The sequence below is a fragment of the Dendropsophus ebraccatus genome, chromosome 9 (assembly GCF_027789765.1).
Source record: "Dendropsophus ebraccatus isolate aDenEbr1 chromosome 9, aDenEbr1.pat, whole genome shotgun sequence".
NCBI classification, from domain to species: domain Eukaryota; kingdom Metazoa; phylum Chordata; class Amphibia; order Anura; family Hylidae; genus Dendropsophus; species Dendropsophus ebraccatus.
In genome coordinates this window covers 65,719,945-65,739,571 of record NC_091462.1, presented here as the reverse complement: position 1 = coordinate 65,739,571, position 19,627 = coordinate 65,719,945, and the positions used below count along the sequence as shown (strand labels likewise).

At 44.9% G+C, this 19,627-nt stretch overlaps 1 protein-coding gene across 3 annotated transcripts in view; it reads left to right on the top strand.

Moving 5' to 3' along the window:
• Window positions 1-19,627, top strand: part of ANKRD44 (ankyrin repeat domain 44) — a 552,838-nt gene that overhangs the window by 216,101 nt on the left and 317,110 nt on the right. For all 3 annotated transcript variants that reach the window (XR_011364562.1, XM_069983563.1, XM_069983562.1), the window contains exon 8: window positions 10,552-10,764. Coding sequence is in view for 2 of the 3 variants with exons in the window: in XM_069983563.1 (XP_069839664.1) it covers window positions 10,552-10,764 (213 nt within the window). In the remaining variant the exon portion in view is untranslated. The remainder of the gene's footprint in view (window positions 1-10,551; window positions 10,765-19,627) is intronic.

Sequence of the window (19,627 nt, the reverse complement as noted above, 5' to 3'; positions counted from 1 at the left end):
CCCCACACTGTATTGAGAGCCCCAATACATACGGTAGTTACCTCATAACGATATCACCAATGATACCATTAGATAATACCGCCACACCATGACCACTATCGCTACAACCCTATAACAGTTACATCCATTTACTCACAGGGGTCGTCTTCTCGGATCAGAGTCTGTCACCTTTTCTTTCACTCCATCCAGCCTGGGCCACCATGAAGTCTTCTCCTGGCTGTGAATCTTCTCTCCAGAATCTGCCAGAGAAACATTTTAGGCTCCAACACATACAGTAGTAAGGTCCCCTGTACCTCTATACAGTAGTTACCCCCCCTATGTACCCCTATATAGTAGTTACTCCCCTATGTACCCCTATATAGTAGTTACACCCCTCTGTGATCCCCCACAGCTGTGTGCTGCCCCCAGTAGTATATAGACACCTGTGTGCTGCCCCCAGTACTATAGACCAATAGTTGCTGCTCCCTGTAGTATATATACCCCCTGTGCACCCCCCAGGAGTATATAGACCCCATTGTGCTGCCCCTAGTGTGCTTCCTCCAGTACTATAGACCACTAGGTGCTGCCCCCAGTAGTATATAGCCCCCTCTGTGCTCCCCCAGTTATATATACCCCCCGTGCATCCCCCAGTAGTATATATACCCCCCATGCAGCCCCCAGTAGTATATATATCCCCTGTGCTCCCTCAGTAGTATATACTCCCCCTGTGCACCCACAGTAGTATGTATATCCCCTGTGCTCCCCCAGTAGTATATAGTCCCCCTGTGCATTCCCCAGTAGTATATATACCCCCCCTGTGCACCCTCCAGTAGTATATATATCCCCTGTGCTCCCCATAGTAGTATATAGTCCCCCTGTGCACCCCCAGTAGTATATATATCCCCTGTGCTCCCCCCAGTACGCTTTCCCAGTTATATATAACTCCTGTGCACCCCCCCAGTTATATATATATATATATATATATATATATATATATATATCCCCTGTGCGCCCCCGAGTAGTATATAGCCCCCATGTGCGCTCCCCATTATATATACCAGTTATATATACCCCCTGTGCGCCCCCAGTTATATATACCCCCGTATATACCCCCGTGTGCCCCCCAGTTATATATACCCCCCGTGCACCACCCAGTTGTATATATATCCCCTGTGCGCCCCAGTTGTGTATAGCCCCCCTCTGCACTCCCCCAGTTATATATACCCCCCTGTGCGCTCCCCCAGTTATATATATACCCCCTGTGCGCCCCCCCCCCAGTTATGTATACCCCCCTGTGCACCCCCCAGTAGTATATAGCCCCCCTCTGTGCTCCCTGTTATATATACCCCCCTGTGCACTCCCCCAGTTATATATACCCCTGTGTGCTCCCCCAGTTATATATATATACCCACTGTGCGCTCCCCCAGTTATATATATACCCCCTGTGCGCTCCCCCAGTTATATATGTCCCCCTGTACACTCCCCCAGTTATATATACCCCACTGTGCACCCCCCAGTAGTATATAGCCCCCCTGTGCACTCCCCAAGTTATATATACCCCCTATGCACCCCCAGTAGTACATAGCCCCACTGTGCCCTCCCCGAGTTATATATACCCCCCTGTGTGCTCCCCCTGTTATATATACCCCCCTGTGCGCTCCCCCCTAGTTATATATACCCCCTGTGTGCCGCCCCAGTTATATATACCCCCTGTGTGCCCCCCCAGTAGTATATAGGTCCCTCCTGAGGCACCACTAGTAGTATAGACCCCCGCTGTGTGCTGCCCCCCGTTATATAGCCCCCCTTTGTGCTCCCCTCTCCCATATAGCAAATAAAAAACCAAACACTTTATACTCACCTGGGTCTGCGCGTTCCTCTTCTCATCACCTCACTCTTATGGCCGCGGGCAGTGCTTTACCTGCGGTCACAAGAGGCCGCTCTCCCCTCTCGCGGTGTCGGCGCTGAGTGATGTCACTCAGCGCCAATACCACTACGGAAGAGCGGCCTCTTGTGACCGCAGGTAAAGCACTGCCTGCGGCCACAGGGATAACTGACAGGGAGGGAGCCAATGGCTCCCGACCTGTCAGTGCCGCTGCTGCTGCCTGTACCTATGAGCGCTCGTTACGAGCGCTCATAGCTACAGTACAGAGCGCAGCAGCAGGCTGGGGGGGCCCTGCAGGGGGCGCCATAGATGGGTAACTTACCCATTCCGATGGCGCCCCCCTGGCAGGCTGGTGGCCGGAGCCCTGTGTGACCGCAATGGTCGCACAGAGCAAAGGCCGGCCCTGCTCAGGGTGGGCCCCTTTTACCAGTGGGCCCGTACACCAAGTGCCCTCTGGTTAAAGCGGCCCTGGCTAGTCTCCATCTATGGGTTTATAATCCTTTGAGTTAAAAACCTTTTTGATGGGAAGATAGAACAATAAGAAGTCATGTATTAACGGTGTCAAGAACACTATTAGCAATTGGAAGAGCACAAAGATCCCTCCTAAGAGAGAAGTAATTCAAGGCATACAATTTAACCCCTTAAGGACAGAGCTTGAAATGGCCTTAATGACAGAGACAAATTTTATGAATATGACCTGTGTCACTTTATTCATTAATAACTTCAGAATGCTTTTACCTATCCGGCTGATTCTGAGATTGTTTTCTCGTGACATATTGTACTTTACATTTCTGGTAAATTGGAGTCGATACTCATAATGAATCTTTATGAAAAAAAAACAAATGTGAAAAAATGTGAAAAACAGCATTTTTCCAACTTTGAAACTTTTTTGCGTATACAGAAATTGTCTATACCACATAAATTATATATTAAATAGCAGTAGCAACATGTCTACTTTATGTTGGCGGCATTTATTAAACGATCTTTCATTTTTTTAGACGATAGGAAGCTTAAAACATTAGCAGCAAATTTCCAAATTTTCAGTAAAATTTCAAAATCAGATATTTTTAGGGACCTGTTCAGGTTTATGAAAGTGTATTTGATGGGCCTGTATGTTATAAAGCCCCACAAAGCACCCCATTTCAGAAACTGCACCCCCCACACTCTGCAAAAGCATATCCAGAAAGTGTTTTAACCCTTTAGGGGAGTCACAGAAATAAAAGCTAAGTGTGTAAGAAATTTGAAAATTTAAATTTTCTGTGCAGAGATTTTATTGTAATCCAATATTTTTCATAATTATAAACCTATTACCAGAGAAATGCACCCCAATAATTATTGCCCCGTTTCTACAGTTTATAGAAATACCCCATATGTGGCCCTATTGCGCTATTTGACGCAACCACAAGCCTCAGATACAAAGGAGCGCCTAGTGAATTTCAATGCCTCCGTTATATTTGGTCATTTCTGACTGTACCACTTCAGGTTGGCAGAGGCTCTGGGGTGCCAAAACCTAAAAAACACCCCTAAACGGACACCATTTAGAAAACTACACCCCTCAAGGAATGTAACAAGGGGTGCAGTGAGCATTTGGACCCCACAGGTGCTTCACAGATTTTCCGAACAATATGGCGTGAAAAAAGAAAAAAATTTTTTTTACACTACAATGTTGTTCTAGCCTTCAATTTTTCATTTTTTTAAAGGGATAAGAGGAAAAAAAAACACAAAATGTGTAGCGCAGTTTCTCCCGAGTACGGAAATACCCCACATGTGGCGATAAAGTGCCAAGGGGGCGCAGGACGAGCCTCCAAAGGGAAGGAGCGCCAATTGGCTTTTGGAAGCTGAATTTCACTGGAAAGGATTTCAAGGGCCATGTCGCATTTACAGAGCCCTCGTGCTGCCAAGACACTGGAAACCCCCCACAAGTGACCCCATTCTGGAAACTACACCCCTCAAGGAATCTAACAAGGGGCACAGTGAGCATATGGACCCCACTGGTGACGGGCACAAATGTGGAACAATGTGATGTAAAAGTAAAAAATTTTATTTTTTCACTTTCATGGCACAAATGTGCCCGTCATCAAGGGTTCCATATCCTCACTGCACCCCTTGTTAGATTCCCTGAGGGGTGCAGTTTCCAGAATGGGGTCACTTGTGGGGGGTTTCCAGGGTTTTGGCAGCACGAGGGCTCTGTAAATGCGACATGGCGTTCATCATCCATTCTAGCCAAATCCAACCTCCAAAATCCAAATGGCACTCCTTCCCTTCGGAGGCTTGCACATGGCGCTTTATGTCCACATGTGGGGTATTTACAGACTCGGGGGAAATTGCTCTACACATATTGTGTGTTTTTTTCTCTTTTAACCCCTTGTGAAAATGATAAATTCAAGGCTAAACCAACATTATAGTGTAAAAAATGTAATATTTCATTTTCACGCCACATTGTTCCATATTTGTGCCAGTCACCAGTGGGGTCCATATGCTCACTACACCCCTTGTTACATTCCTTGAGGGGTGTAGTTTCCATAATTGGGTCACTTGTGGGGGGTTTCAACTGTCTTGGCAACACAGAGGCCTTTTAAATGCAACATGGCCCCTCTAAATCCATTCCATTCAAATCCAGCCTTCAAAAACGAAATGGCGCTCCTTCCCTTCGGAGGCTTACCCTGCACCCGCATGGCGCTTTATGTCCACATGTGGGGTATTTCCGTACTCAGGGGAAATTTCTCTACACATTTATTGTTTTTTTTATCTTTTAGCCCCTTGTGAAAATGAAAAAATCATGACAAGATTAATGATTTAGAGTAAAAACTTTACAAAAATTACACTAAATGTTGGTCTAGCCTTGATTTTTTCCATTTCCACAAGGGGTTAAAAAAGAAAATGAACACAAAACGTGTAGGGTAGTTTCCCCTGAGTACGAAAATACCCCACATGTGGGCATAATGTGCCATATGGGCACAGGGCAAGCCACCAAAGGGACAGAGCGCCATTTAGAGGCTGGAATGGAGGATGGAGGCCATGTCGCAATTACAAAGCTCCTGTGCTGCCAGGTCAGTAGAAACCCCTGACAAGTGACCCCATTCTGGAAACTACACCCCATAAGGAATCTAACAAGGGGTGCAGTGAGGATATGGACCCCACTGGTGACAGTCACTTACGTAGAACATATGCAGAAAAAATAAAAAATACCATTTTTTTTTCATTTTCACGTCCCAAATGTGGCCGTCACCAGGGGGCCATATCCCCGCTGCCCCCCTTGTTAGATTCCTTATGGGGTGTAGTTTTCAGAATGGGGTCACTTGTGGGGGGTTTCTACTGTCCTGGCCGCACAGAGGCTTTGTAATTGCATCACTGCATCCTCTAATGGGAATAGCGGCCATACCTATTTAGCTGGGGAAAAGGGACAATTCTAATTTATTTGGGGGTATTAGGCCAATTATTAGTTTATAAGATTGAAAATGACAGGTGTCCATCAAATTCAACCTGTGTTGATCCAGAGGAAGGCAAAAAACCCTCGTGAGGCAGACGACAGTAGCCTCATCACAGGAGAAAAATTCCTTCCCGACTCCATAATGGCGATCAGAATAATCCCTGGATCAACGTGACCCCTGAAATAGGAATAAGGGACAGAATTTAGATAATGTAGAACTCCAATGACGTGTGGTGCGCCTTGGAGCGATCCAGTATGCAGAGGCCGGGGGGATCAGGACAGGCGTCACACTGGAAAATGGTGTCCTTCCTGATCCCCCTATTACCCCACACTCTGCACTTCTTCTGGGGTCTCCCTTTCTCCAGTGTGGGGGACGTCACCTGGAAAATGTTGTCCTGGTGCGATACGGGGTCCTTCATATCCAGAAGCGCTGGGTCCGCTATATGGCTACTAAATATTAGGGCGCTATTACTACTTCTGATATTTTCGTATCGTGCCGCAAGCTACAGTAGCTCGGGCAGCGAGGGACCGGAAGAGGGGGTGCTGGTATAAAAGTTATCCCCGTACAGGTGGTGACCTTTATCCAGCAGTGGGAAGATCAGTTCCCGGACGATCTTCCCACTTGTTCCGAGGATGGGGGGGGGGAGGGGGCATCTGGGGGCTGGATTCGGGTGTCCCTTCCTACATACACTCTAAGGGTACGTGCACACTGCGGAATCGCGACAGATAACCCTTCGTGCATTCCGCAGTTGGCACCCGCCGGCGGACTGATGCAGGCGCACGTCTCCATCCGTGTCATAGACTCCATTCTATGCACGGGCGGATTCCGCTCTCCGTCCAACATATTCATTCTTTGGATGGACGACGGAATCCGCCTGTGCATAACATGGAGTATATGACACGGGTAGAGACATGCGCCCGCATCAGTCCGCCAGCGGGTGCAAGCTGCGGAATGCACGAAGGGTTATCCTTCGCCATTCCGCAGTGTGCACGTACCCTAAATCTGTAAGAGTACCCTGAGGTACGCTCACAGAGCTTGGAGAATTTCACGCCATACCGTCATCTCTTATTGGGGCGGTACTGGCAGAAAAGACGTGTCTGGGGGGCAGCGTACGCTACGCTACCCCCCAGACACGTCACAGGATGATGAGGATGATGAGGATGAATGGAGGAAAGAAGGATCCCCCCATTCATCCTCACTGGCTGTTTCGGTGTCGGAGGCAATAATAACGTATCCCTCTGACGCCGAAAACACCCTGGGGGCCATCTTTATACGGGGATTGGTATATGGGGTATGTAGTGGTGTAGTGTCAAACTTTATTCAATGTAGTGTGGTGTAATGTAGTGTTTTTTTACGTGTTTTTTTTACAGTAAGTATAAAAAAAAAACCTACGCCAACAAAGGAGTTGCTGATAAATGCCGCACTTATGTGCGGCACTTATCAGCAGACCGTGGCAGTAGAATATAGAAAAAAACCACCCTACGCCAAAAAGGAGGAGTTTCTGATTAGCAGTGCACTTTCTTGCGATGCTGATCAACACTCAGCGGCGATAGGGTGCGGAAAATAGAAAAAAAAAAGTTTGGAAAAAAAACCAAAACTTTTTCTACATTCTGAACATCCCTATAGTGCCTGATACGTGTATTACACATATCAGCCGCTAGAGGGCAGCAGAGCGCAAATTCCGGAAAATGACGAGGCTGGAGCCGAAAATAGCCGAGAGAAGACGACGGGGACCGCCGGAAAGATCCGAAGACCGAACGGAAAGATGGAGGACGCCGCGAACCCGGAAGACGCCGATCAGGAGCCCGGGACAGGTGAGTAATGTACAAATACCTGCTCTGGACCCCTCCGCTACCTAGCTGAGGGGTCCAGGGCAGGTATTTATTATTTTGTGGGACTCTGATCGCCGTGCCACCGGCCCGATCGCCGTGAACGGCCGGCCGTTCACGGCGATCGGGCCGGTGGCACGGTGACCAACATTACTTTTTACAGTAATGGCGGTCGGAGCCGTCCTCGGACAGCACCGACCGCCATTTTTTTCCGGGTCATCGGGTCACCGATGACCCGGAAAGGTTCCGATCGCCGCTATTGGCTGATCTGAATTGATCAGCCTATAGCGGCGATCGTAAGCACGGGGGGTGTTAACCACCCCCCATGTCGAGAAGCTAAGATGGCCTGCTATGATTTATAGCAGGCCATCTTCCCCGATCGCTGTGTGCGAACACGCAGCGATCGGGGAAACATCGGGTGTAAATTTACGCCCTGATGCGCCAAGTACCAGGGCGCGAGGGCGTAAGTTTACGCCCGATGTCGTTAAGGGGTTAAGGCTTGAAATGAAAAGAAAAAAAATTCACAAAGTTCTATACTTTATTCTGGAATAGATAGGTAAGTAATGCTTTATGCTTTCAGGAGAAACAGATTTTTTTTTTTTTTTTATGTACAAACTTCCGTTAAGTGGTAGCAGTAAGGGCCCTTTCACACTCTGGAAATTTCACACTCACAAATGCAGTGAAGGAGCAGCAGTAGTCATTGGAGGTCAGTGGAGGTCCAGCAATAGTCATTTGAGGCCAGTACAGGAGCAGCAGTAGTCAACACCTATGTCATATACATTCTCGCAAGGGTCTAACTATAGTACTTGTATATCTGTATAGCACTTTTTTTTTAGAGTTTTATTCTACACACATGCACGAGGTATATATTTGTGCCTCAGGAAAACACCTATGTCATATAGACTCTCGCAAGGGTGACAGTATAGTACTTGTATATCTGTATAGTACGTTTTTGTTCTGTGCATCCTTTGATCTTCTATGCCTAATCTATCTACCTATCTATCTTTCGCCCTCTCTATTTTTCTCTCTCAATCTGTTTCTCCTCTCCTCTTTCCTAATAATCTTTTTGTCTTTGCTTTTGTAGAATATCTTCTCAGTACAGCAGCGTGCAGCAGCAGCGTTTTGTCACTGACTGCCTCATGCGGTCATGTGACCGCTTCTCTTAAAGCAATACCGACGTCACACAGGGGTTGGGCAACATCCCTGCTGATTGGATGTGATCCGGGCATAATGGGAAAGCGCTTTTCCCGCCCAGAACACTTCCTGCTGTCTAAAATGGCGGCTGCCATTTTAGAAAGCAAGAAGAAAAAATTCAGAGCGGACTTCCGAAAACCTGAATTCGACTGGACTTAGACTTTTGGAAAAATCCGAACCCGATCCCATACCAGCCGAACCGGTTTGCTCATCTCTAGTCAGTGGTGAGAAATGGGCAGATTCTGGAGATGTTTTTGAGGTGTAGATGACAGGAGCATGCAAGAGCTTGAATATAGGGAGTGAAAGATAGATCAGAGTCTAGCATAAACCCCAGACATCGAGCTTGATACACAGGATTGATGCTAGTACCACTGACTGAGAGTGAGATGTCGGGTTTCGGATTGTTAGAGCGAGGAAATACAGGAAGTTCAGTTTTAAAGAGATTAAGTCTGAGAAAGAGAGAGGTCATAGTGTTAGAGATAGAGGATAGAAAGTCACTAGTATTTTGTAGGAATGCAGGGGTGATGTCACAGGAGGTATAAAGCTGGGTGTCATCGGTGTAGAGATGGTATTGCAGTCCAAACCTTCTGATGGCCTGTCCGATGGGGGCTGTATAGAGCGAGAAGAGAAGGGGACCCAGGACTGGTCCCTGGGGAACCCCAACAGAAAGAGGTAAGGGAGAAGAAGTAGAGCCAGAGAAGGATATACTGAAGAAGCAGTCAGAGAGGTAGGAAGAAAACCAGGAGAGAACAGAGTCCTTAAGACCAAGAGAGCTGAGTATAGAGAGGTGGAGCTGGTGGTCCACAGTGTCAAACACTGCTGAGAGATCCAGAAGAATCGACAAGGAGTAGATTCCTTGTGACTTGGCCTCCAGGAGGTCGTTTGACACCTTGGTGAGAGCTGTTTCAGTGGAGTGAAGGGTTTGGAATGTAGACTGTAGAGGGTCAAGAAGAGAGTTATCGAGAGAATAGACCAGATGTTCCAAGAGTTTAAAGATGAAAGGCAGATTAGAGACAGGTCAATAGTTGGCTGCACAGGATGGATCTAAAGAAGGTTTTTTCAGTAATGGGGTTATATTAGTGTATGATTGTCGAGGGAAAGATACCAGACGTAAGGGAGAGGTTGAATATTTTAGTGAGATGAGTTGTGACAGCAGGAGAGAGTGACTGGAGGAGGTGTGAGGGAATAGGGTCACAAGGGCAGGTAGTAGGACAAGAGGAGCTTGGAGACTTCTTCCTCTGTCACTGGATCAATAGCAGAGAGTGAAGACAAGGTGGGAGAGGAAATGGGATCTATGGGACTTTGGGGCTGGGAGGTGATGTCAGAACAGATAGTGTTAATTTTGGATTTGAAGTAGGAGGCCAGGTCTTCAGAGCAGAGGTCAGTTATAGGTGTCTGAACTTTGGGCTTAAGGAGAGTTTAAAGTGTCTTATATAGTAGTTAGCACCGCAGCTGCCACTGAAGCGTCTGAACCCGTTTCTTAAGTGACAGGCTGCTTAGCCAATCACTGGCTGAAAAGGGACAGCGCTAGCAGTAGCTGCGGTGAGCCGAGAAAAGTCAGGAGAACATCGGGGAGCGTGGACATGTAAGTGTACATATTTATTATTTTACTTTACAGTGTAATCAGTCGTCGGTCGCACATCTCTATTAAACGTAGCGATGCATGGTCGGCATCTGATAATTGTTAAACACGTTTAAAGACAACGATTAGGCGATGATCAGCTCTTTGGCTGATTGTTGACTTTTGTAAGATGGAGCTATATCTGCCTAAATCAGCCTGACTGAACTTACTGTAGAATAACCTTTCAAATTGTATTAAGCTTGGTATTACAGTCAGTTATTTATTATAGAATGAAGTGATCTTTTTACCTAACTAATTGTGCTCTGACGATACTGTACGATACTGAATACTATCATAGAAGAATCCTATGTTCTTAAATGGGCACATGGTAGTTTGAAACCTCATCCCTGTGTAAATGAACTTAAAGGGGTTTTATTAAAGGGGTAGTCCCATCTTGGGAAGTTATTCCCTATCCACTTTATGCACAGGATAGGGCATAACGGAGAGATCTTAGGGGTCCGATCACAGGGGCCCCCTGCAATCTCAAGAATGGGGACGCAAAATTTACAGAATGTGCACAGCAGCTCCATTCATCCTGTATCATTACATTTAATAACAATAATCACAATAGTATTCCTGTAATCATTTTATTATCATTATTTTTTGTTCTTTCAGACAGATGAAACAAACATTTATGGTAATACTGCTCTGCACATTGCCTGCTACAATGGCCAAAATAAAGTAGTGAAGGAACTGATTGACCATGGCGCTTTTGTGAACCAGCAAAATAACAAAGGTTTTACTCCTCTACATTTTGCTGCAGCTTCAGATCATGGTGTACTTTGTTTCCACCTATTAATTAGCAACGGTGCAGATGTCAATATTCAGGTTGGTAATTTTGTTTAACATGTTTGTACTCCACATGCATGAATATTTTTTCTTAAGGTTACCAAAGATTGTTTTCGTAAATTGGCAGTGTATATCAATTCAGATCAGCCAATAGCGGTGATCTGCAGCTTTCCGGGTCATCGTGACCCGGAAAGCAATGGCGGTCGGTGCTGTCCAAGAACGGCACAGACCGCCATTACTGTTAAAAGTAATGGTGGCCACTGTGCCAGGTCCCGATCACGGCGATATAAGTCCCCCAAGAAAGGGTTAAATACTTGCTGGGTAGCTGAGGTGTCCACAGCAACTATTGACCCATACTCACCTTATCCAGTGACCCGATCGCGTCTTTCGGGTCCCGATTGCGTCCTCTTCTTTGTCGGCGTTTTCGGCTTTTTCCGACAGTCCCCTTTGGCAATCTTCGGCTCCCTCGTTGTCAAACTTCGGCTGTTTCCGGAATTTACGTCCTACTGCCCCCTAGCGGCTGATAAGTGTATATAATACACTTATCAGTAGCTATAGGGTTGTAGAAAGTGTTTATTTTTTTTTATTTTCCGCACCCTAACGCTGCTGAGTGCTGATCAGCACTCCGCATATAAAAATGGCCCCCAGGGTGTTTTTGGCGTCGGAGGCATACGCTATTATTGCCACCGACACCGAAATAGCCAGTGAGAATGGATAGGGGGATCCTTTTTCCATCCATTCATCCTTATCCTCATCATCCAGTGACGTGTCTTGGGGTATCGTAGCGTACACTGCCCCCCAGACACGTCTTTTCCGCCAGTACTGTCCCAATAAGAGATGACGGTATGGAATTCTACAAACTCTGTGAGAGTACCGCAGGGTACACTTACAGATTTAGGGTACGTGCACACTACGGATTAGCTAAGGATAACCCTTTGTGCATTCCGCAGCTGGCACCTGCTGGCGGACTGATGCAGGTGCGCACGTCTCCGCACATGTCATAGACTCCATTCTATGCATGGGAGGATTCCATCGTCAATCCAAAGAATGAACACGTTCATTCTTTGGACGGAGGGCGGAATCCGCCCGTGCAAAGGATGGAGTCTATGACACAGACGGAGACGCGCACCTGCATCAGTCTGCCTGCGAGCGCAAGCTGCAGAATGCACAAAGGGTTATCCTTCGCCATTCCGCAGTGTGCACGTACCCTTAGGCTGGGTTCACACTACGTATATTTGAGTCAGTATTGTGGTTGTCATATTGCAACCAAAACCAGGAGTGGATTAAAAACACCGAAAGGATCTGTTCACACAATGTTGAAATTGAGTGGATGGCCGCCATTTAATGGCAAATATTTGCTGTTATTTTAAAACAACGGCTGTTGTATTGAAATAATGGCAGTTATTTACTGTTATATGGCAGCCATCCACTCAATTTCAACATTGTGTGAACAGATCCTTTCTGTGTTTTTAATCCACTCCTGGTTTTGGTTGCAATATGAGGACCACAATACTGACTAAAATATACATAGTGTGAACCCAGCCCAAGAGTGTATGAAGGAAGGAACACCCTAATTCAGCCCCCAGATGCCCCCCCATCCAGCCCCCAGAAACCCCCCCACAAGTGACCCCATTCTGGAAACTACACCCCATAAGGAATGTAACAAGGGGGGGGGCGGGGATATGGCCCCCTGGTGACGGGAACATTTGTGCCGTGAAAATGAAAAAAAGTGGTATTTTTCATCTTCACAGCACATGTTCTACATATGTGCCCATCACCAGTGGGGTCCAGATGCTCAATGCACCCCTTGTTAGATTCCTTATGGGGGGTAGTTTCCAGAATGGGGTCACTGCGACATGGCCTCCATCCTCCATTCCAGCCTCTAAATGGCGCTCTGTCCCTTTGGTGGCTTGCCCTGTGCCCATATGGCACATTATGTCCACATATGGAGTATTTTCGTACTCGGAGGAAATTACCCTACACGTTTTGTGTTCATTTTCCTTTTTGGAAATGGAAAAAATCAAGGCTAGACCAACATTTAGTGAATTTTTTAAAAAATTTTTACACTAAATCATTGATCTTGTCTTGATTTTTTTATTTTAACAAGGGGGTAAAAGATAAAAAAGTACGGAAATACCCCACATGTGGACATAAAGCGCTATGCCGATGCAGGGTAAGCCTCCAAAGGGAAGGAGCGCCATTTAGCTTTTGGAGGCTGGATTTTGCTGAAATGAATTTCGAGGGCCTAGTTGCATTTAAAAGGCCTCTGTGTTGCCAAGACAGTTGAAACCCCCCACAAGTGACACCAAACTACACCCCTCAAGGAATGTATCAAGGGGTGTAGTGAGCATATGGACTCACTGGTGACGGGCACAAATGTGAAACAATATGGCGTGAAAATAAAATATAAAATTTTTTACACTATAATGTTGGTCTAGCCTTGATTTTTTCATTTTCACAAGGGGCTAAAAGATAAAAAAAAATAAAAAACACAATGTGTAGAGCAATTTCCCCTGAGTCCGAAAATACCCCACATGTGAACATAAAGCGCCATGTGGGTGCAGGGCAAGCCTCCGAAGGGAAGGAGCGCCATTTGGATTTTGGAGGCTGGATTTGGCTAGAATGGATGATGAACGCCATGTTGCATTTACAGAGCCCTCATGCTGCCAAAACACTGGAAACATCCCACAAGTGACCCTATTCTGGAAACTACACCCCTCAAGGAATCTAACAAGGGGTGCAGTGAGGATATGGACTCCTTGATGACAGGCACATTTGTGCTGTGAAAGTGAAAAAATGAAAAATTTCCCTTTCACGTCACATTGTTTCACATTTGTGCCCGTCACCAGTGGGGTCCATTTGCTCATTGCAGCCCTTGTTAGATTCCTTGAGGGGTGTAGTTTCCAGAATGAGGTCACTTATGGGGGGTTTCCAGCGTTTTCCTCTGTAAATGCAACATGGCCCTTGAAATCCATTCCAGTGAAATCCAGCTTCCAAAGGCCAATTGGCGCTCCGTCCCTTTGGAGGCTCGTCCTGCGCCCGCTTGGCACTTTATGTCCACATGTGAGGTATTTCCGTACTCGGGAGAAACTGCGCTTCACGTCTTTTGGGTTGTTATTCCTTTTATCACTTTGTGAAAATGAAAACTTGAAGGCTAGAACAACGTTTTAGTGTAAAAAATAAGTGTTTCTTTTTTCACGCCACATTGTTCTGAAAATCTGTGACGCACCTGTGGGGTCCAAATGCTCATCGCACCCCTTGTTACATTCCTTGAGGGGTGTAGTTTTCTAAATGGTGTCCCTTTAGGGGTGTTTTTTAGGTTTTGGCACCCCAGAGCCTCTGCCAAACTGAAGTGGTACAGTCAAAAATGACCAAATAAAACGGAGGCATTGAAATTCACTAGGCGCTCCTTTATATCTGAGGCTTGTGGTTGCGTCAAACAACGCAATAGGGCCACATATGGAATATTTCTATAAACTGCAGAAACGGCGCAATAAATATTGGGGTGCATTTTTCTGGTAATAGGTTTACAATTATGAAAGATAATGGATTACAATAAAATCTCTGCACAAAAAATAAAAATTTTCAAATTTCTTACACACTTAGCTTTTATTTCTGTGACTCCCCTAAAGGGTTAAAAAACTTTCTGGATGTGCTTTTGCAGAGTGTGGGGGGTGCAGTTTCTAAAATGGCATGCTTTGTGGGACTTTCTAACATACAGTCCCCTCAAATACACTTTAATAAGGCTATGTTCACACGTCGTATTAGACCAGCCGATCCATTGTATTAAGTACCGGCCAGATGATATCTCCGGCCGCAGGGCTCTGATGTGAGCTCATCAGCGCGCGCCCGCATCAGAACTTCCCACAGCACATAATGAAGGAAGTGGCCGGAGCCGCTCGTTTCATTTTGTGAACTGGCAGGGTTTCCTACGGCCGCAATTCACTAAATTGCGGCCGCAGAAAACTGACATGTCAGTTCTTTGTAGCCCGGCATGGGATCCCATAGAACAAGAGGCAATGTTCCACACTGCATAAAGTACCGCTGTTGTTGCCGATGGCAACAACTGCCGTACTTTCACGTAGTGTGAACATAGCCTAAACCTGAACAGGTCCCTAAAAAAATATGATTTATAAATTTAACAGAAAATTTGGAAATTTGCTTCTTATGTTTTAAGCTTTTTATTGTCTAAAAAAATGAAAGTGAGTTTAATAAATGCTGCCAACATAAAGTAGACATATTGCTAATGCTATTTAATATATAATTTATGTGGCATAACCATTATCTATTTAAGCAAAAAAGTTTTACAGTTGTAAAAATCCAATTTTTCACAATTTTTCATGTTATTTTGGGTTTTTTCATAAAGATTCGTTATAAGTATTGACTCCAATTTACCAGAAATGTGAAGTACCATATGTCACCAGAAAACAGTCTCAGAATCAGCCGGATAGGTAAAAGCATTCCCAAGTTATTAATGAATAAAGTGACACAGGTCATGTTTATAAAATTTGCCTCGGTCCTTAAGGCCATTTTAGGCCCGGTCCTTAAGGGGTTAATTAGAAAAGTCCACAGTGGAAATAGGCCTAAAACGGAATCTTTAAGTCCGGTAAAAGAAGGGAAAGCTGGAAAAGGGCCAAATAAGATGTAAAAATTCTTATCCCTTAGGCCTCATGCACACTGAGCAAAAGAGGCAGATTTTTGAGTGGATTCCACGCAAAATTGCGCTCAAAATTCCGCCCGTTTAAATTGAGTAATGCATTTTTCAATTGTTTTCAATGGGCTTTGCACTGTGCTATTCACACAGCGGAATTTCCGCCCGAAGTGACATGTTACTTCTTTTGGGCGGGTTCACACTACGGAATTCTCGCGGACAATGCCCGCGGAATTCCGTCAGCTGTCCGCCCGCACGGGCATGCGCTTTTCCGCCGGCTCCATAGACACCATTCTATGGGCCGGCGTATTCCGCGACCCGCTAAAAGAAGTGACATGACACTTCTTTCAGCGTATAGCGGAATACGCCGGCCCATAGAATGGTGTCTATGGGGCCGGCGGAAAGGCGCCCAGATGTGCGGGCGGACAGCTGACGGAATTCCGCGGACATTGTCCGCGAGAATTCCGTAGTGTGAACCCGCCCTTTGGGCGGATTCTGCTAGAGGAATCCTTCAGAAGTTAATGGGGCTTAAATTCTGCTTAAAATTCTGCTTAAAATTCTGCTCGAATTCCGCTTGCATTCTGCTCAAGTTCTGCTCAAATTCAGCTCCTTTTCTGCCTGAGCTGAATAGGCAAGGAATTTCAAGCAGAAATCTTTCAGCTACAATTCCTCGAGAATTGCTCAGTGTGCACATACCCTAAAACTAAGGGATTTTCAAGTACATCTTCATGTGGATGAAAATGTTCGCCCAGTGGCGCAATCCCACAGATGCATTCCATTTCATCTGAGAAAAAAGGTGGAAAAGGAACTTAAGTCTTTAGAAGGTGATGATATTGCTGAAACTGTCACTGATCCCACTCCATGGGTCTCTCCAATTGTTGTGGTTCCAAAACCCAAAAATCCTGACCAAGTGAGACTCTGTGTTAACATGCCCCTGCCAAATGCTGCTATTCAGAGAGAAAGGCACATCTATCCCACTTTTAATGATATTATTAATTTACTGAATGGAGCAACTTTCTTTTCAAAGCGGGACCTTAACAAAGGTTAATAGTGATGAGCGAGTACTAAAATGCTCGGGTGCTCGTTACTTGAGACGAGTATTTCCCGATACTCGAGTGCTCGTTTCGAGTAACGAACCCCATTGAAGTCAATGGGAGACTCGAGCTGTTTTGCAGGAGACTCAAGTATGGTAGAGAGAAGGTCGTGTGAAAACCTGTCAACCTCAGAAATTGATGGAAACACAATGGAAATGGACAGGAAACAGCAGTGCAGCATGTATGCATGCCTCTGAGGCTGCCTAATGGCACCATTATGCCTAATTCTGTGCAACAGCCTGGTTAAAACAGAGGGACAGCAATGCATTCTGGAACTTGAAGTACTGAGTACATCTGCTCAACCAGGAAATATAGAAACACAAAACAGAACAAAAACCACAAAACAAATGGATTTTTGGTAGTTTCAAAACTGGGATAGATAGGTAATAAATAATGCTATATGCTTCTGCAGAAGTTTTATTTTTTCTTGCCTCGATCAGGAGTTCTCCTTTAAGAAAAAAAAAGGAAAATATTAAATTAAGAAAAAAGTACAATATATCTATACATCTATATCTATACAACCAATGAAAAGTGAGATAAGTGCAGAACTTTAAACTTTTACAATGTGAACTATGAACTGAAAACAGTCACCCAACAATAGTGACATTCCCTAGTTGACTAATGTGACAATTCTAAATGCTAACTGGTTTAAGTGCTAACAAACAAGCATGAGCACAGCTAGATAGATTTCTTTCTCATACTGTGAAAACTTAAAATATGTATATATACAAGGGAGACGACAGGGCACTACTACTCAAATCAAATCAAAAAGAAAGGTGCAAATTAGGGGGTGCTCAACCCCAAAATGACATAAAAGAAGCAACTAAATCCAAGAAGAAGAAAAAGTATGTCATATAAATAAGGCTGGCACATCCCAGATAATAAATGACTGTATCTCTCACAAATGAATGCAATAATTCTTTATTGATGTATCAAAAACTACAAGTGCAAGACAAACATCTAAAAACATTTAAAAACAGAGAAAGGTTCTATTGGACTGGGCAAAATAACCTCAGTGCCAGGACACCCCAACTGGTACAAGTGTAATCCCCCTCCCATGAAAACAGATGATATACAAAGGAAACACAATAAGTAAAATAACCAATAAGACAAAATATGAGAAATATGACTGTGGCTGTAGCTCAATCTATATCTGAAATGGACACAAAGACCAAAATAACTCAAGGAAATAGAAAAAAATGCACATAATAAAGCATAAGAGCAGATATCACCATAGGAGGGAGCCCATGTCGGGGACTGGAAATCCCACGCATTCCGTCTCTATGCCGAGACTTTCTCAAGGGCCTTGTACCAGTCGGGGTGTCCTGGCACTGAGCTTATTTTGCCCAGTCCAATAGAACCTTTCTCTGTTTTTAAATGTTTTTAGATGTTTGTCTTGCACTTGTAGTTTTTGATACATCAATAAAGAATTATTGCATTCATTTGTGAGAGATACAGTCATTTATTATCTGGGATGTGCCACCCTTATTTATATGACATACTTTTTCTTCTTCTTGGATTTAACCCATAGCTGCACCAGGACGTTATTGAACGTCCTCGTGCCGCTATGGGAGTTCAGAGGGGGGTCGCGCGGCGACCACCCTCTGAACTGCCGCGATCCCGGGTGCCGCGTGTAGCCCGGGCTCGCGGCTATTAGCGGGCACGGTCCGATCGCCGTGCCCGCTAATTAAGTACTTAGAAGCAGCTGTCAAAGTTGACAGCTGCTTCTAAATACTTGCTTTTATTCATACCTGGTGGTCTAGTAGGGGGATCGCCCCCCTGCGGCGCGATTGCGGGGGGGCGATCCCTGCATCCATCCCGGGCCGGGGTCTGCTCCGTAATGGCGCTGATCCCGGCTCGGCATTCTATTGCTTTTGGCTGCAGCAGCCAAAAGTAATAGAACACCGATCTCATGGATTCATGCAGTATAACTATACTGCATGGATCTCTATGAGAGATCAGAGTACATATACTAGAAGTCCCCCAGGGGGGCTTCTAGTATATGTGTAGAGTAAAAGAAAAATGTATTTTTAATAACACAAAACCCCCTCCCCTAATAAAAGTCTGAATCACCCCCCTTTCCCCATTTTATAAATAAAAATAAATTAATTAATTAATAAACAAACATGTTTGCTATCGCCGCGTACGTAATCGCCCAAACTATTAATTAATCACATTCCTGATCTCACACGGTAAACGGCGTCAGCGCAAAAAAATCCCAAAGTGCAAAATTGCGCAATTTCTGTCGCATCAAATCCAGAATAATTGTAATAAAAAGCGATCAAAAAGTCATATATGCGCAATCAAGGTACCGATAGAAAGATCACATCATGGCGCAAAAAATGACACCTCACACAGACCCATAGACCAAAGGATAAAAGCGTTATAAGCCTGGGAATGGAGCCATTTTAAGTGACGTATATTTGTTAACAACGGTTTGAATTTTTTACAGGCCATCAGATACAATATAAGTTATACATGTTACATATCGTTTTAATCGAAACAACTTGAGGAACATGCATAACAAGTCAGTTTTACCCCAGGGTGAATGGCGTAAAAACACATTTCCCCCAAATAAAAGAAATGCGTTTTTTTTTTCAATTTCACCACACTTTGAATTTTTTTCTGGTTTCCCGGCACATTTTAGGCAAAAATTACATCTGCCATAGCAAAGTACAATTAGTTGCGCAAAAAATAATGGCTCACTTGGGTCTCTAGGTGGAAAAATGCAGGCGCTATGGCCTTATATACACGAGGAGGGAAAAACGAAAACGCAAAAATGAAAACTGGCTGTGTCCCCTAAGGGTTAAATATGTATATATCACAACAAATTAAACTGAAGGGTAACCATCATTTCCAAATTTCTGACGTCACCAAACTTGTTAGGGTCCAAGTGCTGACCCTAACCCTACTTACTTAAAGCAGAGTGCGGCATCTGTTCCTTCCTGATCATCACTTCCCGGATAGACAAACAGAAACAAAAAGGTGACAACCTGACCACCTCTGCCCTATTTTGGCAACTGTTGGGGGTAAGGAGGCTGACCTGTCAATATGAAAGTTATAGTCACGTCAATCGTTCTATGAAGTGATAGTTACCCTCCCCTTTAAGGCACAAACAGCATTAACAAACTATTAACTGTGTGTATCCTAAATGTCA